This window comes from Alosa pseudoharengus, unplaced genomic scaffold (genome assembly GCF_046254945.1).
Source record: "Alosa pseudoharengus isolate Yale_2024_CS ecotype anadromous, Long Island Sound unplaced genomic scaffold, YU_APseudo_1.1 YU_APseudo_1.1_scf_10, whole genome shotgun sequence".
In the NCBI taxonomy this organism is placed as follows: domain Eukaryota; kingdom Metazoa; phylum Chordata; class Actinopteri; order Clupeiformes; family Clupeidae; genus Alosa; species Alosa pseudoharengus.
Window position 1 is genome coordinate 12,002,188 of NW_027468565.1, and position 23,449 is coordinate 12,025,636.

The following is a 23,449-nucleotide window of genomic DNA, read 5'->3' on the forward strand; positions in this document are numbered from 1 at the left end:
TGCTGCCTTTCTGATACACTGCCGGTTCTTGGCAGGGTTGAATGTAACATATTTGTGACACTATCACAGCCTTCATGTTTGGTCATTTGGTTGCGCTGCAGCCGAGAAGAAATGGTTCTGCGGACAGCGTGGCTGAGGCCGCTGCCCTGGCAGTGATTGAGCCTCGGCAGCCACCGCTCTGCTGTCACCCCAGACAGAGGGGGTCAGGGATAGGGGGTGCCCTCCGCCAAGACTCCCCTGACATCCATCAGGGATCGGGCCAAGGCTGCCATGACAAATATCCACAATCAATAGCAGCTGTCAGGGGCAACGCAAGACCACAGTCATGCTTGTCAACAAAGTCTGCTTGCTCACAGTGTTGACAGTAGCAGGATAATTAATAGACTTGATCAATCAGGTATAGAGCACAGGGCAGTGCTAGTGCAATGTGAGTAAGGCCAACAATTACACTTGACACAGTTTGGTCACTAACTGCTTATCTATGTGTTCATGAGGGTAAAACTGGATTGAGGTAAAAATTTTGCAATTTTATTTGCATATAAAGTCAGCTAGATACCATGATGAATAAAAAATGTCTCATAAACATAGGGTACAAAGCATTTACAGCAACTGAAGTGACTCACCAGCAATATAGACTATAAAAAAAAAATTTGTGCGAGCAAGATTGCATTTCAACACAGTGCAAAGAAAACAATACACCACAAAGGACAGCGAAGCTCACCAACAGTGGTGGTTTGGTTACAGAAAGTTTACAAGCTTTTGTTTCATCTTCACATTGTATCAAATGTCCTGGATTCCATTAAATAATAAAAAGAAAAGAAAAAAACGATCAAATGAAATTGTTGAGTTCATACTATATATGTAATGTACAACACACACACATACAGACACGCATCCTTAACATTTACAGTCAATACAATTCTAAACTGCCAAGTCACCATCCATTTGAAATTTAATTTCAGTTTCATTTTACAGAGGGGGTAACCAGATTGAAGCTGTTCTCGAGCACATATACCTGCTAAATCGTAACAAATGACCTGTGCATGGTGAGTTTTATGGTGATGGCGAGCAGAAGCCGGCATGGTGGAGTTTGCACAAGGGGATTCCACACTAAAATCGCACCTCGTTAATGCAAAGGCCTTAAATAAATAAGCAAATATACATCAACAGAGCCACTCTTAAATTAGAAACGTAGGTCAAATACAGTATTGCTGACAAATTGCAGTATCATTAAATGCACTTTTCAGACGCGTCTTTCAAATTAGAAGCTTATGTGTTCTGGTACACAAGCAAATGCCACTGGTAGTCCCAAAAGTTCTCTAAACGGAGGTTCATACAACATGGTATCAATATGGCTGGGTCCAAGAGTTCATTCTTGAAAGGAGCTCCAATGGGTGACTGGCAACAGGTCTCAGACCTGTTCAAGATGCAGTCAGTCCTTTTGCCCCTCCTAGGTGTTCCTTGTGTGAGAAGTAGACCAACAATATGGTAAAGTCAGGTACTAAGCAGTGCTCTCTCAGGAGCTCTGAGGGTTGGCTAAGTCGAAGACGATTGGGGGGTTGGTCGGCTGGTAGCTGGCTGTGCAGGTGGAGGAGTTGATGAATGTTGTGTAGCCATCTGTCATGATACCATATCCTGGTGGGAGGGAAAGAGCGAAACAGAGATGGAGTTAAAAATGACCCTTACCAAAAAAAATATACTAAAAGTTCATCTTATTAAGTAAACTTGAAGTGTAATTCCCAAGTTTACTTTATGTAGTAAGTTTACTAGTATAAATGTACTTGTGGTGTACTTGTAAATGTACTATGTTAATATGTCTTAGGACTAAATTGGCCCACTTTTCAGTTTATAATAGTACACTAGTAAGTATACTTTATTTTGTACTGCAACTGTACTGAAAACTACGGGCTTGAACCTGCAAACATTCCGGTTCATGAACAACCTCTCTACCTCCGGAGCCACTGCCACATACTGCCAATATACACTTCTAGTCCACTTTTTGGTTTATGTTATTATACTTAAAACATATCCTCAGCAAACTAAAAGTTTAAAGGTGCTCTGTTTGCACAAGTTTAAAGGTGAAATGTTAGTATAAGTATAAGTATATATACTCTTTTGATCCTGTGAGGGAAATTTGGTCTCTGCATTTATCCCAATTTGTGAATTAGTGAAACACACTCAGCACACAGTGAGGTGAAGCACACATTAATCCCGGCGCAGTGGGCTGCCTGAAACAACAGCGGCGCTCGGGGAGCAGTGAGGGGTTAGGTGCCTTGCTCAAGGGCACTTCAGCCGTGCCTACTGGTCGGGGTTCGAACCGGCAACCCTCCGGTTACGAGTCCGAAGCGCTAACCAGTAGGCCACGGCTGCCCCCATGTTATACGGTTTCTAAGCTAAAACATTTTTTGTCACATACAGCAAACATCACCTCACCATCCGCTAGCTGTCTGTACCCTGAATACACTGTAAAAAAATGCGGTCTCTGTGGACATCCCAGGCTCCAAAAACGGCAACAAAAACAACCTGGGGGGTATTCCAAGTACGTAGTTTAGTGACAAACCTGGGTAAGTTAGCTCAGAGTAAGTGGTAAACCTCTACGGCAGAGCCCTACGGCATTGTTTTGTTTGGAGAATGAAGCCATGCAGCTCTTCTATTACTGTAGGAGGTTTACCATTTACTCCGAGTTAACTTACCCAGGTTTGTCACTAAACTACGTACTTGGAATACCCCCCTGGTCCAGCCTTGACCATAAAAACATAAACTGTTCCAGCCAATCACCGACGAGATAAGTATAAGCCAAGTATACTTAATTATAAATAAGTATAAGTATAAGCCAAGTATACTTCCATAAACTTATTTTTGGTAAGGAGAACAAAGTCAGAAAAACAGTGAGACAGAGACAGAATGACGGAGGTATCTCAGGTATCACTAGTATCAGATATGATAGTGGTGTGATTTGATCAGTTGCTCACCCTCGTGGATGTGGCCAAACGCATGTAGCTTGGGACGAACTCTCCTCTGTACCGTGTTCAGGAGTTCTACACAGCCTACCCTCTGTAGATCCCTGGGGACCCAGTCCCGGAAACCTGAGAACATAAACATGGCAAAAAATATATCTATGGACCCTTTCAAGAGAGTTCCATTATCAGCATCATAGTTGGCCCCACAAGACTTCCTTTTTAACATTCCATATGTTATCTTAATGCAGATGAAGTAGATTGGGGCCCAAATAGAACGTTCAAGCATTGTTTTTGTTTTTATTGTTGAAAGGGTCTATAGACTGTGTTCAAGCCACATATGAATACTGGGGAGCTGTTTAATGACTGCTGAACCAGATGCCAGTGACTTCTGCAAATAGCCTGGGTGGTGAGAGGAAACAGGAGATGTGATTACAATTTGAAAAGGCGATATTTGAGGATAGCTAGCTAATATTTTGGCAGGATTTGGTTAAATAGTTATATAGACCGAAAAATGCAGCACTTTCTTTAAAAAAATGGTGCAAAACATTTGAGTAATATATATGGGGTTTTAAAGCCTCACATTATCAAGGCTTGGTTTACCAACCAAATTTAGGCTATACAGTATTTGCGTTAGCCTAGCGAGCCAGACCCACATTAAAATGTAGGGTCTGGGCACTCACCGTTCCCAGTGCTCAGTCCGAGGGGCGGAATAATCAGTTGTCTTTCAAATTCCCTCTGCACGCAATAGGACGCAATAGGATATTTGTTTTCAAGTAGCAGGGAATTCAAGCCAAACCGTTGCAACTCTGCCATCAATCATTATGTTAAGCCCACCAAACGACTCTATACACGATTATAATGGCCTGATTAAGTTTCGATTTCTGGAGCTCACAAGCCAACGGAGAGTTGCTAGACTAGCCCTGGCAGCAAATTTAATTTGCTGCCGCTAGGGGCGCGTCTAGATTTCTAGGCTATATTTGCGTTTGAGTCACTGCGTAAACAAAGCATCTCACAAAAATTCGCGAATAATGTGTTCAGATTCTTACAGGGTTTCCATTTGAATCTAATGCATTTGCAAATGGATAATCCTGCATTAGCAGCAGACAGAGTGGCTGTCTGAAAAAACCCTCTGTGGATTTGTCTGCAGAGTACAGAATTGACTGTGAGTTTTCTTTTTTTCTGTCATGAAAAGTGATGCAGACTGGCTCGGCGCGCAGACGGCTGTGTGAGTCATCGGGGGTGGGTGGGGGTGGGGGAGGTAGCTTACCAAGGGGGGGTCCGTGAGTCATGAGGATGTCGATGCCCTCGGGGATCTGGTTCCACTTGTCCAGTAGAGCCTGGCCACGCGACAGGTTAAAGCCCCAGTTGTTAAACCAGGGAGTCCTGCGGGAAACACAGATAAAAACTCATGAAACCAAAAACAACCTCCCATCTCATCACGGGTGGATATCCTGGCTTCAGAGAGGCTATGCACGTAATACAGACCTAATATCAGGAAATACAGTACATCGAGTTGTTTAACTAATTAGGATCCGATGGTTTAGGGAGTGGTTGGGAAGGACACATTTTTGGAACTTTCTGAAGCTAGGATGTCCACCTCTGCTTCTCCTCCAGCCAGGCACACCCTGATTCACACAACAGCCAACAGTGCAGTCCTGTAACTTCACATCACTGAGGCTACTCATTGTTGTGTTGTGTGAGTTAGACACACTCTAACTCACACAACAGCCAACGGTGCAGTCCTGTAACTTCACATCACTGAGGCTACTCATTGTTGTGTTGTGTGAGTTAGGCACACTCTAACTCACACAACAGCCAACGGTGCAGTCCTGTAACTTCACATCACTGAGGCTACTTGCTCCACACACTGATTACAAATGGAAGAATGTGAGTGGGGTTAGAGCCGGTAGCAAACAGGCCACTGGACATTTGACCGCCGCCAGAGTATTACATTTCAGATACTGGCTTTGGGCATCTTTGGCAGGGCATAGCCAGAAGCGAGAGGAGGACGAGGAGGAGGAGAGGGAGGAGCGGGGAGACTGATCACGCCTGTCGGTGGCAATGAGCGCAGGCATGTTAATCAGAGTTTTACTCCTCCCTCTGGGATGCAGGCGCTCGCCAGCAGCTGGCCGAAATCATGACCGAGCACTCGCTGATGTATTTACAGCGCACGCGGGGGGACGAGAGCCTTGTGCACAGTGGACAGCTGGACAGCTTACACTGAGGGAAGAGGTCTGTGAGCGTACTTGTGCTTGTGTGGAGCTTGAAATGTACAAATATACACAAGACAATACAAGAGTCGGCCCCAGCCTGGCTGGGGCACCTGCACTGTACGCCGGCGACCCGGGTTCGATTCCCACCCCGTGGTCCTTTCCCGATCCCACCCAGACTCTCTCTCCCACTCACTTCCTGTCATTCTCCACTGTCCTATCTGCAATAAAGGCATAAAAGCCCCAAAAAAATATACTTTAAAAAAAAAAAAAAAAAAAAAAAAAAAGACAATACAAGAGCATAATTAGTACATTTCAAATTCTGATGTGTGTAATACACATTTATTTGATTGTGGTGGAGGTAGGTAAAGGCAGAAGGCTTGGGCCTGCATGAGAGCAAATGAAGAAGGCTAGCAGACAGGCACAGGCTGAGAGAGCGCGTGTTAAGCTCCGTGGCCATGTGTCTGGATCTCTACTGCAGACGTTGTTGTGGCTGGGAGAAGACAACAGACAAACACGCGCAGTCAGTGTTGATCACAGTCACTCACGAGCTGCGCACTCGAGCTGCGACAGGGAGGAGATGGGCTCGAGACGCACAGCCGCTGCACAGAAGCCAATATGGGCGGCAAATATGTTCTGTTAAATTTGATTGAACGATTTAATGTAAACATTCCATTTCCACGATAACCCTTCATCCAGCTTCCCTGTATGTTTGTGGAGGAATTTGTTTATGTTTATGGAGAGCCCAAAGCAAACAAAAAACTGTTTGCAAATGTTCACGAACATTTGCCTATGTTTCTGAATTTGGACGCACCTCAGATCCACTCCACAGTTGAAACATCTCTACAGCATAACCACTGTTGTCTGAGATCCCTGAGTTCACAAAATCAATCACATACAATACCTAATGAAGTGACCAACATCACACTGGACATAATTTGTTGCTGTACCAACTTTCTTTGTCAGATCAGATGTGAGCCCATTGGTGCACGAGGCGATATGAACATGGACACAGATAAGAGATGGGCTGTAGGTGGTGGCTGGGCTCACTCAGGCAGGAAGTAGAGGTTGGGAGGGGTGGGAGTAGGGTGCCTTTCTCAGCAGCCCCTCTCAGACCTCAGGGCTCCCATCAGCCTCTCACTCAACAAGATACAGGGGGGGGGGGGGGGGGGTGAGAGAGGGAGAAGGGGGGGAGAGAGAGAGAGGGAGAAAGGGAGAGAGCAAACAATCTAGGGACAAGGATGCTTTACACAAAACATTCTGAGGAAAATAAAAACAGACCACAAACCAAGGAGGCGCTTCTCATGCCAGTCAAAAAAAGGTGTCTGAGTGACAGCTTAACTCTCTGCTTCCTTGTAAAAATCCTTTTTACATAATTTGCTCAGTGACATCTAGAACACACACAATGGGGCCATAGCAAAAGGTTTGGGCATGGTGCCATGAACAGATGAAGACGGGGGAAACTGGGACACTTAACATCCAGCTCTTCCAGGTGGCATCCACAAACACAAAAGACTGACGAGAAAAGAGTCTGAAGCAGGCATACTCTAAAATTATCTTTTAAGCCACAATGGGAACTTGGGATGCATGTCAGCGCTGAAGGGACAGGAGTTTTAGGAACATACAGGGGGTTTGTTCTTTGCTCAACTTGAGTTGTGTTGTTAAATTCATGACCTGGTCCAAGCGTTGGGTTGGCATGTTCACGACTCAAATTCACCTTCAGTTGCTCACTGAGTCTTTCTGAATAGCAAGAAGTATCTGAAGTCTGAGGAAAGTCATTTGATCTTTTATTTTCATTTTAAGAGTAAATATAGCAACATGACAGCATAAGAAGCGAGGTGACTACCAGCAGAGTGATACAACCTGTCCAAGGGGACCTCTACAGAACCAACATTCAGTACTATGATTTGGGTTGACCTGGGCTGTCCATCATGTTGTTTAAGTGAAATGCAACCGTCCACTGGCTTGTCATGAGGATGCACTCTAAAATACCTTCCTGCTTATGCACAATGGTTAATGTGTTTACTATGAATACCAACAGAAACATGGGGATCAAATGACCACAATTAAAAAACAAATGGAGTGACAGGAAAAAAAAAAACCCTAACAGATCCTATCAGCTCAGGGGAATATCCGGAGATGATATATCTGCCCACTATCATTGTATCCCCTGTAAAAGCCATCCTGTGTTAGTTGATCCATCAGGAGCCATGGCTGTTAGGGTTCCTGTGAGGGGTGATAAGGACCATGGGCCTGAGGACAGAAACAGACAGACAGACAGAGAGAGAGAGAGAAAAAGAGAGAGAGAGGGTGCCCTGGCTGGCTAGCTCTGGGGCTTTGAGTGGGCTTGGCGGACAGGCTGCTGGCCCGGTGATTGATGGCCGGGTAAATAAAGCTGAGTGGCTCCTTTAGAGGCTGGCGCGCCGGCTCTTTCTCAGGGGGCCAATCCTTCACCGGCCGTTAGGCTCAGAGGCACGCGGTCTGCTGGCACGGCACGTGGGCCGGGGGCAGCCTCCTCCGCTCCTGCTCTCTCTCTCTCTGTCTGTTTCTCGCCCGTGCCCCACCCCACCCAACCCCACCTCGCATCTCAATCTTCAATTTTTTGTTTTTTGTGTTTTTTGTGGATACTGTTTTAAGAATTGATTTAGATTAAGTGTTATTTAGTAGAATTTGTATTTTAGTATATTTAGTATATTTTTTATCTTCTACCGTCCTTATTGCTTAGTTGTGTTTTTTTATATTATATACTTTTAATTACTTTTTTCTGCTGTTAGTGAATGTGTGTGTGATGTCTGTATGCTACTGAGACCTTGAATTTCAATAAAGTATCTATCTATCTATCTATCTATCAATCTATCATCCCACCACCAGACGACCCCACAGAAGCCGGCAGCTATAGAATATGAGAGAGGGGGGCGTCCTCTGAAATGTCACCTGTCTGTCACTTCATTGTTTCCTCTTTGTTGATTTGGTAGTGGCGGCCCGCCACGGTTTAATTTTCTTCCCCCATGGTATCAGAAATGGGACAGACGCACAATAGTCGCAGTTGCCTTTTAAATGATCCTGCCGACATTATGCACCCCCCGTTGGCAGCCGCTAACATTGCAATTTAACAACAAGCAGAACTATTCAGAGGTTTGGGGCTGTCCAGTTTACCTCCACATAGTGTGTGGGTTTGCTTTCTTCTGAGTCACTATTAAACAACACCTCCACCAAAAACGTCACCGCGGTGGGTCCGTTTTAATAAGACAACGTTCAACTTGTCAGTTCTGACAGCTCACGTCCTGATATCAAACATCTGGAAACATTAAAACGATAAGTGAGTCACTAATATAATACAAATGGGAAATAGTCTATAGATGTAGTAATAGATGTAATGATGTTAAAATAAATAGTTGTGTTGTATGACACGGAAAAGTTTATTTTTTAATAATTTGGTCTACACAGACGCACAAAGGCCGCACGACCTAAACGTTTGTTACCCTTGTTGCTAAATGTGAAAATTAGCAAAAAGAAGTGCAACCATTTTTTAAAATGTCTAACGAATTAGGCTACAGAATGCTTAGCCTAGGCCAGGGGTGGGCAAACTGCGGCCCGCCGAGCATTTTCATCCGGCCCGCCAAGCATTTCATTTGGTTATCCGGCTGCTCGCTATTTTTTTCCTGCGATAGAGACGACTACTGCAAACTGCTTTTCACTCTCCTTAGAGAACGTTTGCAATGTCAATGTCAAAACACCATGTTAAATCGAGATAACATCATGTTAAACTAAGTTAACTCCTTTGCAGCAGATCTAACGTGAACATTATGTGATCCATTTAATTGGGAAAGCGTCTGCACTCACGAGAGGGAGAGAGAGCCGCAGGTTCCAGCTTGCTTGTCATTGTTGATAATTGATATATCCTTCTTATAAGAAACTTTTAAAAGGAAATCATGAAGGCAACAGTATAGTTCCCACTACTGACCATTTAAAAACTGTGAGAGGGCCCAGCCGTAGGTACAGCACTAGCCATAGCGGAGCAGGCAGAAGATCATTGAGAAATAAACGTGAATTAAAGCGACAGTGCACAATTTATACATTTGTCAAACAGCATAAAATTAGCAGTATTTTTAAGCAATTCATATTTTAAAAGAAATACTTTTCATACTAAATTATAGGCTATAAAAAAAATATTTTTTTATGTAGGCTATGTGTCGTGGGGGGGGGGGGGGGGGGGGGGGGGGTTTGTTGTGGGGCCTGCCCCCACTGCTTAAAAAAATCCTAGAGGAAACACTGCACTTGGTTGAACAGTGCACAGATGCACACACACACACATACACACACCCATTGGACACGGTTACACACAGTCGAAGGACCAAAATCTTCTGACGAAAGCAGCAGCATGTGAGATGGGAGTGGATTCCAAGCAAATGGACAAATGCCAAGACCTCAGCTTTCAAACAAACGCACCGCCATATGATATATGATGCCAGTGTGCAATCCTCTCCATCTTCTCAACCACCAGAGTCACAGCTGTGGAGCTCCCTTTGCATGTGTTATGTCTGTGTCAACCCCTGCACAGGGGCAGGCAGTGGCCGTGGTGGATTGGGCAGCCAGCTGTTCCAGCTCTGAGAGACCTGCCTGTCTGCCTGCCTCCTCAGGGTTATTTATGAAGCAGCCCCCGTGGTGCAAATGCTGGGGCCTGCACCTCCCTCCCGTCCTCGCCCAGCCACGGAGGAACATTCAAATATTAATCCTGCCCTGACACACAGGGGCCAGCCGGAGAGAGAGAGAGAGAGAGAGAGGGAAGAAGAGAAAGAAAGTGTATGTATGAGAGAGAGAGAATGGAAGAGAAAGTGTGTTTGTGCATATGTGTGTGTGTGTGTGTTTTGTGCATGGTATGCATGTGTGTGTGTGAGAGAAAGAGAGACTGTGTGTGTCTGAACGTGTGAGTGGAGTGTGTGAGTAGTGTGCGTATGAGAGAGAGGGCTTTGGAGCAGGGGACGTGAGAGAGAGACGGACATATCTCGACAGCCGTGGGGGCAGGCGAGTGGACAGAGGTTCTGCACAGGAGTGCTGGGGGAGGCAGAACAGGACGCGGCACGCACAGTGACAATACAAGCACTTCCAGTGCGCCTCTGGGACTGTGGACAGCACCACACCACACGCGCCTGTGAAACACACTCGCTCCCCCAGTCACATACGCTTAGCAAGGGGAGCCTGAGCTGTCCAGGAGCATCCATCCCCTTAGCCGCCTAGCTCTAATAGCCTAGAATCAGCTACATCCTTCTGGCTTCAGCCTCTCTGGTTTCTCCATCATGGGCATGACATTATCCACTCCACCCCCCCTCCCCACACACACACACACACACTCTCTTTCTCTCCCACTCACACATTAACTGGGAGCCCCCTCAGTGAAATCAATCAGCCGACTTGTTTACGAAAGGGCATGTGACTGGCTCCTTCATAGGTCATTAGAGTCGTTGTTGCTGGGCCGATGCTCATTATAAAGCACTTATTTTATGTCATTATGCTATAAGGCTGCTAATGGCAGTGGGAAACAAACAAACACACACACAGACAGACAGACACACACACACACACACACACATAAGACAGATACACACACAGTCACACACACAAACACACACACACATACACAAAGTAAGAGGAGAGCTGGTACGAACAGCTCACAGCAGCAGTTGTAAGTTCACCTCCCAACCCCCCGGTGTATGCAAATAGAGGGAACCAGCAGGGGCCGTGGAGAGATGGGAAAACATTTGTTTAAGCTTCGCTTCCTGTTTGAAGGTCCTCTCTGCAGAGGCAGTGGTGGGTCACCTCCTAACTCATGTACAGCCGCAGGGAACCTCTTCCTCTCTCTCTCTCTTCCTCCCTCTCTCTTTCTTTCTTTCTCTCTCTCTTTCTTTCTGTCTATCTCTCCCTCTCTCAGCATAAGCAAGTGGAAGAGGAACTCCAGTGCTCTTCGTGCGAGATACTCACTCAAATCTAGCCAAATCAAACTGCCCTTCTGCCTTCCCCACACGCACCCACCCCCCCCACCCCCGTGCCCCCAGGCTGTTCTGTGCACTGGCTTGGCCCCCCTCTTGTGGTCGCCCACCCAGTGGGCTCTTCCTGGTCTAGGAACAGTTGCTGCCATCGCCACTGCCAGTGATGACAGCACCGAGTGGGAGTAGAGTAGACTGGAGTGTGCATGACTTCCCAATTAATGCTGAGAAATGACAACACCTTAAGGTGAGAGGTCACTTCACAATTGAAGCCGCGGGCAGGTAAGGCACCGAGGCAGGGGGTGGGGGTTAGGAGGGGCGGCCCACGCCAAGCAGACAATGTGCAGTTGTGGAACGGTATGTAAGAATAGGAACTAGGACGTCTTTCAAAAACAGACTTTATTTATCGTCACAGATTATTAAAGATGGAAGACGAAAATAAACATTAAACTGAATATTCTATTTGGCTAGTTCCTGAGGTTTCTGAAGGCTCGAGGAAGCACAAAGAGAACACTGTGTGAGAGAGTTTAAAGAATTCACATTTTCACCTTCACATTTCGCCTGGGCCTTATCAAACTCCATAGTGTAGTTTGCTTCAGTTGGCCACAATGGTGTTGGAGCAATTGGTCACAATCACATGCGCTTGTCTTGTCTTTCACAAATACTGGCACTCAAGAGCTGAGCAGTGAGATACACTTTTGAGCTCTCAACTTTAATTCTCAGCTGACACTCTCTCTCACACTCACTCTCTCTCTCTCCCTCCTTCCCTCTCTCTCTCCCCCTTTCTCTCTCTCCCTCCTTCTCTCTCCCCCTTTCTCTCTCCCTCCCTCTCTCTCTCTATCTCTCTCTCCCTCCTTCCCTCTCTCTCTCTCTCCCCCTTTCTCTCTCTCTCCCTCTCTCTACCCCTTTCTCTCTCCCTCCCTCTCTCTCTCTATCTCTCTCTCCCTCCTTCCCTCTCTCTCTCTCTCCCCCTTTCTCTCTCTCCCTCTCTCTCTCTCTCTCTCTCTCTCTCTTACACACACACACACACACACACACACACACACACACACACACACACACACAGAGACATGCACCAGACTGCACAGCCTGACCTCTCCACCCCTGGCTCTGTTCCAGTTCCCATCCATCTGACTGACAAACCAAAACCCGACAGGAAATCAACCATGCAGATGAGCCTGAGACAACGGGCAGTTTCAACAGTCGATAACTGGCACTGCCCGCGTGGCGTGGGCATTTGGGTAGAGAGGGGTCGAGTCTGCGCGCCTTTCCTGTGCCAGCACCCTCGCAACCCGATGCCACTATGGACACACATCCTACACTGACTGCCGCGGTGCAAAGCTTTTTGGTTTTTCTCGTTTTGATCCGTTTGAAGTGTGAGTCTGAAAGCCCACGCCATGGTATGGTTTCCGAGGCAACCCTATGGCCACACCCTCCGTCCCCTGTCCTCTCTCTCCCTCTCCCGCTGTGTGCTTGTCCTGACAGTTACCCAGACTGAACCCGTCGGGTCACATGACTGAAGTCTGCCTCAGGGGCGTAAGAGGATTAGGGGAAGTCTTTGATTCCCCCGCTCAGCACCACCACCAGCCCAGCCTTCCAAGGCCTTCATCAAACCAATCGCCGCCGTTCGACGGCTCCATGACACACATATCATAGGGAGTGAGGGATGAGGGAGTGTCTGCCAGACAGTCCGAGGGATTAGGAGATATCTGCAGTAACTCTGAAGAGTACTTTACACGACTACCACTAACTCTCAAATACAAGATCCAAGGTCAAGGTTGTCTGTTGGCATTAGAGATAATCAAGTCAAGGCAGAAAACAGAAGTGCTCTCTCACTGACACTGCATATGATACTGGTGTAATCTGGACATGAACATGACTTGTCTTGAACCACAGGCTGTCTGTCTGCCTGTCTGCAGCTTGGGACTTTCACTGGGGCATGTCTGCCGTGGGGCCCGGGCTGTGACCTCTGTACTGACTGGGGGCCCAGGGTGGCAGGGGTCACGGCGGCCCGCTGTGAGCCTGCCCTCAGAGGGGCTTGTCGGGGGTCAGGCCCCCTCATTTTGATCCCTCGCTCGCAACAAAGGGGCCAGGATGTGTCGGACACAAAGGCCACATCCTGCCACAGAGGCTGGGAAAAGAAAAGCCGCGGCCAGCCCAGAAGCTCAGAGCCGCCCGCAGCAGACCTCCCACCATCATCCTCCCTCTCTCTTCAATGCCTTTTCCGCCCAGCACGGCTTTGACTCCCAACCAAGATAATCTTCCCCGCTCAATGGCTGAGGATGGAGATGAAATGTGGGCTTTTCTCCGAGGCTTTTGCTACAGAACTTGGAAATGTTTCCCAGATTAAAAAAAAAAAGCTGAACTAAACAGCAATACACCTTTGAAGGAAGAGATATACTGTTTCAACTTAAAGACCCCCAGGTGCTTCTTGTAGAGCAGACAGATACACACACACACATACACACACTCCTTGCCAGCTCAGTGAATGGCATATTTGCACAAAGAATGATCTTGTCCATCTACCTGCAGACTGTTCTCCGATGACGGCAGGACTTCCATACTAATTCAGCCTTACGTCAGTCCCCTCACTCTCCTAAATGACTTTCTGCGAGACATCCATCTACACTTACACTTGCATTGTAACTCAAACTCCTGCCAGATGCCTCCCCAGAGGAAGACCCTCTGCCTGTCCTCCTCTTCTGCGCTTGTGTGAGAACGTGTGTGCAGTGCAAGAGAGATGGACTAATAGGGACCAGAGCGTGGGGTGAGGGGTGGGGGAGGTATGTCCTTCTGAAAAGTGTGCTGTATGTGAGGGTATAAGCTGTTCTGAATGATTGCAGGCTTTGGTGTAATTGAGGGATGTGGCTGTGTACACCCTGACAGACAAGTCTGGCCAGGAGCACTTGCCTTGGAACACCAGGTCCTGACGTGTAGAGACACAGACATGTCTTTGAGGTGGGTGAGGGCTCAGAGCACGGCTGCTCTGACTGCATTCGTGCTAGTCCAGGCCATAATAATCTCTCAAATGAAACCTCCATTTTATGTTGTGAACTCCCACACTCAAAGGACACATGCCAAGCTGTGGCACGAGCGGTTGACTAAGTCAGTGCTCGTCGTAAGAGGTAAATGCAAATCCTTAAATAGACTCAACACACAAACACTCTCATTTGAAGGTGTACTGTACGTGGGCGTCCTCACATGAAGAACACACACCGGGCTGAGCGGTTGTGTGTGTGTCGGGTCGACGCGGCAGCGGTGGTGCAGGCAGCTTAGCGCTGGCTCATCTTCCACCGAGAACCGGCCCAGGCTATAAATCAGCTCGGACTGTCAACAGTTACTGTAGCGGTGGCCCAGACATATGCTGTGGACGCACGACTCAGCATAAAAAAGAGGAATGAGGTCAGTTCAGTCTGACCAGAACCCCCCCCAGGCTGCCCACCACACAGCATATTACAGACTTAAATAGGTCCCTCTCAAACATAAAACAATTTACAAGCTACCAAGCAGGGGAAAAACTTCACAGGATGGGTCAACCGTTGTATTACCTTTAAGTCTTGTGGAAGGATATAGAGTTGGACTAGCCTCACATAGCCCACACAGCTTAGCTTTGGCTGGAAGTTCGCCGACCCTCAGGCTAAAAATCTCTCTGATCCAAAGTGGAGAGGGAGCAGGGAAAATAAATATGTGGACGGAAAGCTCAAAAATGAAAAGTCAATTGCACTTGACAGTGGAATAGCCTGACAGAGCCTTTCTGTCCCCAGCTGAAGCTTATTTGCTTTTGAGGAACGCTTATCCCTGCCCACCACAGCCGTTCAGCTACAAAACCGTGAGAGCCTCCATGTTCCTCTATAAAAAAAGCATTACACAGGAGAAATGAACCTTCTAACCTTCAAGTCTTTTACAACAAGGTCTAAATACACAGCCATCTTGAATGAAATGTATATGGTTTCAGTTTGTTTTTCGTATATCTGAAAGTTTTATGCAATGCATACAAATTGAAATAAGATCTTGAATTTTGTAAGAGATAATGGGAATCCATCTGCAAATCGACAATATAGGACATCACCATATATTTCACACCACTGGAAAACAACTAATGCAGTGGATGACTGCACGTGTTGTAACATGTGTTTACTACATTAGAATAACAATGCTTGAGTTGCTTACCAGGGTGCACCGTATATCCTGAATCCCTTGACTGTGGTTTCTGAGTCTTGGAGATAAATACAGTTTGTGAGAAAAGACTGCACATTGTCAAAGTCCTCAAGTCTCAACTTGGAGATGGAGGGAAAGCGGTAGTAATCCTGCTTGACCAGCTCTGACATGAAGTCCTTATCAAAGGTCAGCTCATGGTTCCCAGCGATGACAACCTTGGTCTCGTGAGGTAGAGTACCTGTAGGTGAGGGTAAAATAAAAGGTATCATTCATATTTGGAAACTTGAATGTTAGTATAGTATAGTATAGTATAGTATAGCATAGTATATATACTCTTTTGATCCCGTGAGCGAAATTTGTTCTCTGCATTTATCCCAATCCGTGAATTGGTGAAACACACTCAGCACACAGTGAACACACAGTGAGGTGAAGCACACACTAATCCCGGCGCAGTCAGCCGCCTACAACAACAGCGGCGCTCGGGGAGCAGTGAGGGGTTAGGTGCCTCGCTCAAGGGCACTTCAGCCGTGCCTACTGGTCGGGGTTCGAACCGGCAACCTTTCGGTTAAAGTCCGAAGCGCTAACCAGTAGGCCACAGCTGCCCCTAACAACACAGACAATGTCTAAAAATCAAATATCTGGAGGAACTGTGGAACAAAAGCTACAAAGCCAGTACATGTAATTACGCTTGCATATTTCACTATCTATTTCCCAAGTGAACCGTGAGCCAGGGAAGGAGTCTGGTGAAAGATTAACCGCTGGTCATTAATCATGGACATCCTCTCATACGCTCACCCTGCCCATTCAGTCCCAACACGGCCAAGAGCGCCCCTATCAGATCACGGTCACAGGCCAGTGCCCCGTGTTAATATACCTGAGTAGTTAAAAGCCAGGTCTGTGGCTAGAAAATCCCTCTTAATTCATAGTGAGGACTACATTGCCGTGGTGGAAGACTGCAGTGGCAAGTCTGAGTCCCATAACCTAGGTATGATAAGGATTCGAATAGGACCCTGGCTTTACACAGTGGTGCAAAAACTATGGAGGCTTTCTGTGAGATAAGAAAAGGGGAGAGGGGAAAGCAAATTATTGGTTTCTGAAGCTCAGGAGAGCTGGGGATTATTTCAGTACATTTGGAATGTTGTGCACATCTACACTGTAGTATGAGCTCCTCCAATCCTGTCTACAAAGACAAGCCTGAAGGTGAAATACTTCTCATTTTCAAACCCTTTTACATTTCAAACAACTTGATTGACAGGTTAAAAGAGGCAGGATTGAGGAGAACTGCTCGGACTGCGGTCTGTAATCAAGAGACAAACATTTACAAGATCTGCTTGTGTTACACAAGACCTTTCATGAACCAATCAGGTGCCTTCATCCTCTTTTAAAGGTCAACATTCTTACACTAATTCTGAAGTGGGTTGTGCAATTAATCAAATTACTGGATTAATTGACAATTATGACTTTCAATGATTATGAAAACAATATAATCGTAATATAATGATTATTTTGTTATAATTCCATTTTGCCACAATGCTCTCATTTTGTCTTGAGTTATAAGTCCAGCACTCCCCTTTCCTTTACAGTGGCTGAATACATGAACTCTTTTTGCATGTTTTATTTGTTTTTCAACTGAATTATAATTTAACCTACTGTTACATTTTTTTTTATCTTTAGAAAAGGGAAAATGTTCCCAAAATCATTGAGTAATTGAGTGTTAATGTAATCTCAATATTGAATTAAATTGATTATGACTATGATTATCGAGCATCCTGCCCCACCCTGAAAGACAATAAGAGGAACTTTTTAAGCTAGTACCTCAAACATTACACTGGTAATACAGGTTTGTTGTAAGGTGCTGCATGTACAGGTGTGTGGAGTATTTAACATCAGATGTCAAGGGGTAGAGGAGAGGACATTTCTTACAACAAAGGGGGATAAGAAATCTCCTCTTGTGTCAACCTTGGAACACAAATGTACAGTTGAAACTAAGCAGTGATGAGTCCTTCATAGAAGGTGTGGATCCCACCACACATTCTAACAGTAGAATGCAAGATTATATGCATTAGGCTACATATTAGAAAAATGATCAGATAAAGGCATTCAGTACCCTGCGGATTGATGGCTATAAGGTGTGCATGAAGCAGAGAAGATGTAAGTCCTTACCTAGCCAGTCATTAAACTTCTTCACCTCGGATGGCAGGCCCAGCTCTGTGAAGTCACCCGTGTGGAGCAGGACATCACCGTACGGCATCTGGATGCCATCTGTCCTTGAGTGTGTGTCCGAGATGCAAACGAAACGAGTGTGACCTGCAGGCTTGGGGGCATCGTAGGGGGTGGGCTCCACCCTGGAGTAAACCAAACAAGCAAAGACCAACAATTTTACTGTATAGTGCTAAAATGATTTCTGCCAGTATTTCTGCTGTTTCTACCTAGGCTAACCAACACAGGAAGTTCCAGCTTAATCAACTCTAGACCCATGTGGTACATGTCTCGTCTGGCAAATTCAGGTCAGCAGGATACATTGCCCTCTCAAGCGCTATAGATTAATGATGTCGGAACAATTAGAATTTTACACCTGCTGGCCAACTGTGGACACCCATTCATTTCAAAGTAAGAGCAGTGTGAATCTGAAATCTATGAATAGCATGGCCCATTCCAGTTTCCTTTGGCCAAGCTGTTTGCTGCCATAGAAAGACCCTTGGTTACCCCAGCAACAAATTACAGTGATTCTACTGAGGTGCCCAAACTGGCATTATGAGGACCAGACCTCAAGATAACCTTCATTACCTCAACAATACAGTATTCCCAAAAGAGACAGGACTGAACAGCTGCCCAGAGCAAAGGGACTAACTGAAGACTCAAATCACTGATTGAACGAATCACAGATGTATGTATGACATACTCTTCCAATGTTCCAAGACAGAATTCACAGAAATGGTTGAATGTGATATGTTTTCACATTTCTAGAAATGTTTTTAGACAAATAAATGAAATGTACCACAATCACATTACTGACTCTCCTGGCTGGACACCCATACAAAATAAAAGTATGCTTATATTTAGTTTGTCCCACACTGAAATGCAGCACTGGACATCTTGGTTTTTATACTTACTTACTTAAATGTATAAAAATAGGATCTAGAGTGACACCTGCCTCCACCAAGCAGGCGACCAAGCTAATCACCTCACATAGGCACTCATTACATCTCAATCATTACCATTCAATAGCCCAGTTCCTCACAATTGAGCGGCGACCCCACAGGTCAAAGAGACACTGTTGAGAGGCTAATCAACTGCAGTCACCTCTGACCCCCTTAAGTTAATAAATACTAGAGCAGACAGAGGTCTGGCCCTGTACCTGTCAGGAAAATGGCAATTCAGCCTTAAATGGCATTTGAGATATAATACAGGGCAGATGTCCTTGTAGCTCACTGAAGTCATACAGCATTACGCCAGAGATGTAGAGCTTTTGTCAAGTCCGAGCGAGGGCCACATACTATAGCAGTGTGTCACGTGCTGTCAGACAAACTATGGAGTTCTTTTCTTTTCTTTTTTTTTAATAACGCAAACCATTTGAAAGACTTAGACATTTGTTTAGCTTTGCTATTTTGTTGAGGTAGAACTACACTCAATGCAGATAATGGTGAGTTGAAAAAAAATCAGAGGAATGAGGAGCAGGACCTTTGAATCAGGAGGACCTTGAGTAGATGTTAGCTGTCACTTAAGTCTGTATATAGCAAGTTTCATAGAGGTTATTCTACTTCAGGTTTTTTTAACAGCAGATCACTGGGCCATGAATATGAATTGAATAAGAAGGTTAAATCATGTTCCAGAAAGACATTTAGTGTTTCCCATACATTGACTTATAGGTGGCGGCCCACCACAATATCAACATTGACAACCACACAATGATTTTCCAGGTTGTACTAAATTGTACTTAAATCTGGTTAGCATCATTAAAAACTGTTGCATTCAGATTTAAGTTAATTCTGCAAACCTACAACCACAAATAGAATTCAATTATGTGGGAAACACTGACATTTAAATACAAGAAAAGTATGAGATAGGGAAGTGGCCAAGAACCATAGCTGCAAATATTGTAATAAATTGCCAGTTATAATGTATGACAAATTTCTTAAATCTGATCATTATACAGTCTAAAGCTTTTCAATGGCCTGTGGTTGAAGTATTTAACATATATCAGGTTTGTATGTCCTAAATACATTATATCCCACTGAGAGTAGGAGTGTGATGGCTAAAGATGTTGCAAGAAACAGGCCAGGTGTCCAAACTGGTCAATACAACAATCAATCAGAGAATAAAACAGTCAAACAATTAATCAATACCTCAATTTAACCAATTATCTGCATGTGTGGGGCACTCTTTCAATAAAAGAAATGAGTCACATGAGGGGATAGTAAATATAAAATCACACACATCCACACACACACTCAGAGAGAGAGAGGGAGAGAGAGAGAAAGAGCATACTCACATATGCACATGTGGTGGCTGGAAGCGGCTCTGGTTGATGTTGTAGTGGGTGAAGGCTTGTGTGGGATTAGTGCTGTACTCATCCACTGAGATGCTGGCCTTGCTCTGAGACGAGATCCTGTGTGCCATGGCTTGGCTGAAGGGGACATGAGCAGGTCAGAAAGGTCCAGGTTCCAACTCACACAGAAACATCCTCCAGAAGAATGGCACATCGGTAGGCTACTGACACATCTGAACAAGCAAGCCCAAATACATTCATGTCAACACTTTTTCGAAAAATGAATTGCAATGCAGAAATCAATGTCCACAAAGAACATAAATCTGTGTTGCAGTGAGAAGGTGCAAAGGCCAAGTCACTTTTCCTTAACAGTTACAACACATTTTCAAGATTTTAGTCATCTCATCATGAGGAGAATCACATCATCTCATTAGTCAGCAGGCCGAGAAACAGTGACACCTCGCCTATAACAATATTGTATTAACTAATACAAGTCATTAACAAATAACAAGTTAACAAAAAAAAGCTAGTATTTAATACTCAGAACCAGCTATTGTACACTGACAGTAGCTGTCTGGCTCGTTCCGGGCGCTGAACTTGACCTTGCCCGCGCATGACTTCATTGATTAGCTTTAGAACATCCACCATTTGTTCTAGGCTACAGTGAGCAATTTTAAACATATAAACAAAACAAAAAACCGAGGGCGTAAGTTTGACATTGCTCAATATTTCTATTGGAAATAGCCTATAGCTTAAGTGTGTTTGGCATGAAACCTACACCGGACTCAAATAAATACTACTATACTACTATAATAGCCAGTGACTCAAGTAACGTTAAACAGCACTTTCCAAATAGTTTCGCGTTATCTCTTGCCACTCATGACTGAACTTTGCTCTAAGCACCTGGCTGCAGTTACAGTCTTAAAGAAAATATTGCTCAAACATGAGACTTGACGACGGGGTCCTAACGTAGTTGGCTGACACACTGGAAGACTACACTATACAGCCTAACTAACTCGCCGTGGAGTTGTCATTTATCAATGAAATCTACAACCAGGTTTCCTTTACTTGAATAGACATGAATAAGTTTCTGATCTAAAACGTCAACTTCTTTTATACTTTCAAGGATAGACTACTACAGTATACACCAAGGTGAACCTTTGACACCATGCATTACAGACAAACGTATTCCCACTTCTCCAATTGCATTGTAACGTTCCGCGAATCGCAAGAAACAACTGAATGGCAAAACATGAAACTACTTAGGCTCCATGGCTGTAATCGTATGTAATAGCTTATGTAGCAATTATGATATGATATAATATTGCATTTCCCAAAGGCTACACGACCGAGAGATATCCTAGTCTTTCTCTTTCTCCCCTCTAGATACATGACAAACCTCAAACCTAACCGCTTTGTGCCTCGTTATGTACGCGCGATTTCCTTCTTGAAACGGCTGCTGAATACCTTCTTCCGTGGTCCGAAATGTGTCGTGGAGACCTTTCTGCGTGATCTGGTATGATATTCCGCGGGAAATAGGTTGAATTTCGATACCTTGACAGGCTAAGGTCGTGGCGGGCAGGGCAGAACCTTCGACCCCGAGGGTCTCTCCTCTGGCTTTCACTGAAATGCGACAGACGAAGTGGGAGGGAGAGATAGAAAGACATGGGGAGAGAGCAGCTTCGGTGTGGGAGGAGGGGGAGCCCGAGAGAGCAGCTGTAATGAGCGCGAGCGGCCACTGGGGTCAGGGAGCATGGTAGCCTACAGTAGCAGCAGTTAGGCTCACGGGATAACGAAAAAATAGGTTACATTAGAACTATTACATTTCAAAATAGAATACATTAGAAACAATTTCTACTACGATGTTACAATTGTTATACATTGTTATATTGTTACAATTGCAATGCTACATTGTTTCAATGTTAGAATAAACAATTACTTTGAGATGAGAACAATAATGCAACATTGTAGTCATATGATCACAGTGATTCAAATATCCTGTTGATCAAATACTTTCAGGATTCTTTTAAAAGCATACCCTATGGCAAATTACAGTGCTACGCATCCCCGTTTTATGTATAAAAATGATGTTTTTCAATACAGTACTAGCCGGTTGGCCTGTTATTATATGGCTGTATGGTTACTTTTTTATCATATAGCCTGTGTGTAAGCTTGTATGCATACATTCTCTGATATGTGCCTTTTGAATCAACATATTGATTTAAATCTCAATCTTTCATTTCACTTCTGGTATTGACAGCTACCCAAGCTGTTTTGCAATTTGGAAGTGTAGTTGTTTTACTGGATTGCATATTTACTTGTGTGTCTGATTTGTGACCGCTGCCTGTGACCTCAAAGCATGGTGATGCCATGAAGCTGATTGCCTAGTCTTAACGGCATTGTTACTCCTGTGAATTTTCCTTCATTGAGCTCACTTTTACTAACCAGCTCCTTATAAAGAAATCAATCGATCTAATTGCTTTAAACCATGTAAGCATCTATACAGTGTCTTACTCATGCAGTCACCGACTACAGTGATACTGCCATCCATATCCATATTTTCTTATGAATTAACTGAATATAGGCATTGGATCTATTGATTTTCCATTTATTTAGATGTGAAAAAAGAGCTGTTGTCATTATGAGTTTGTCTGGCTTTTTTCTTTTTTTCTTTCTGTGCTACATGAAGTATTCAGGTATGTGATTCATGTCAGAACACAAGGAGATGGAGGAGGGGAGAGGACAGGATGACTGAGGGCTTCACTTCCATGGCAACCAGACTGTTCAGTGTTCCATGCCGTCTGTCCATGCTTTGAGCTCCTCCACGGAAGGCTGCAGGAAGACATGCCACCACCAAGGCTTTCATCTGTGCCTGAAAGAGTGCATGCACAAAGACATTCAGATTGGAACAATAAGCAGTGCCTCTGTGACTTCAAAAGACCCCTATGCGCTCTCTTTATTAAAATGCTTAAGTTGAGGCACAAGGATTTCCTTGGTTGCCAATTACTTCAGCGGGCAGAGGAAGACACTTTAACCCACCATTGTATCATTATTCTTATCGAACACAATTCTCTCCGCCATATGTCCAGGGTACCATCACAACACTTTTATAAAAAAAGGGCAGTTCTTGTGAAGACATTTCACAACTTTGGTACAGTCTCCCCCAACATAATAAACGACCGTCAGTTGACCTCTAAGATAATGATTAAGGGAAGAGATCCATATTTCAGGGGAGAAGAATCAATGTGTGCTTACTTGACAGAATGCTGGGGGGACCAGCCTCAGCGGCAGCATCAGACCACTGGGTCGTGGGCAACCCCTGTTGGGACAGAACAATCGCAACAGCCTGGCCCGGGCCCTCCCTCTGGAGAGTATTGACTGGGCACAGCCGCCGGGGTAATTAGTTGAAGGGGAGACAGGCCCTCCCACCACTCTAACTCCCCCAGCTACCCACCACCCCCTGAATCCAAGCTATTCTTAAGCAAACTCATTGTCTGGCCTGCCAGATGAAGCTTTGAGCCTCTCCTGCTGTCCTCCTCTGTAGCATGCTGCTAAGCATTTGTCTCTAGTCCAGTACGTGTACTTTTAGCACAGCAGACTTCACTTTATTGCCATAAAATTTAAGTCTACTCTCATGAGATATATTTA

The 23,449-nt window shown here is 45.0% G+C and overlaps 1 protein-coding gene across 2 annotated transcripts; it reads right to left on the reverse strand.

Annotated features, from left to right (window-relative positions):
• Positions 1 to 506: 506 nt before the first annotated feature.
• On the reverse strand, positions 507 to 21,448 carry LOC143100476 (metallophosphoesterase MPPED2-like). Of its 2 annotated transcripts, none has more exons than XM_076263702.1 (7): positions 21,356 to 21,448; positions 19,805 to 20,034; positions 17,476 to 17,657; positions 15,325 to 15,550; positions 4,228 to 4,343; positions 2,973 to 3,086; positions 507 to 1,635 (listed from the first exon to the last, which is right to left on the reverse strand). In XM_076263702.1, exons 2-7 carry the CDS (start codon positions 19,930 to 19,932, stop codon positions 1,517 to 1,519), a joined length of 885 nt encoding a protein of 294 aa, XP_076119817.1. In that variant the 5' UTR covers positions 19,933 to 20,034; positions 21,356 to 21,448; the 3' UTR covers positions 507 to 1,516. The 2 variants fall into 2 exon arrangements, with proteins under 2 accessions (XP_076119817.1, XP_076119810.1); XM_076263695.1 differs by having other exon boundaries at positions 21,269 to 21,448.
• Positions 21,449 to 23,449: the final 2,001 nt, after the last annotated feature.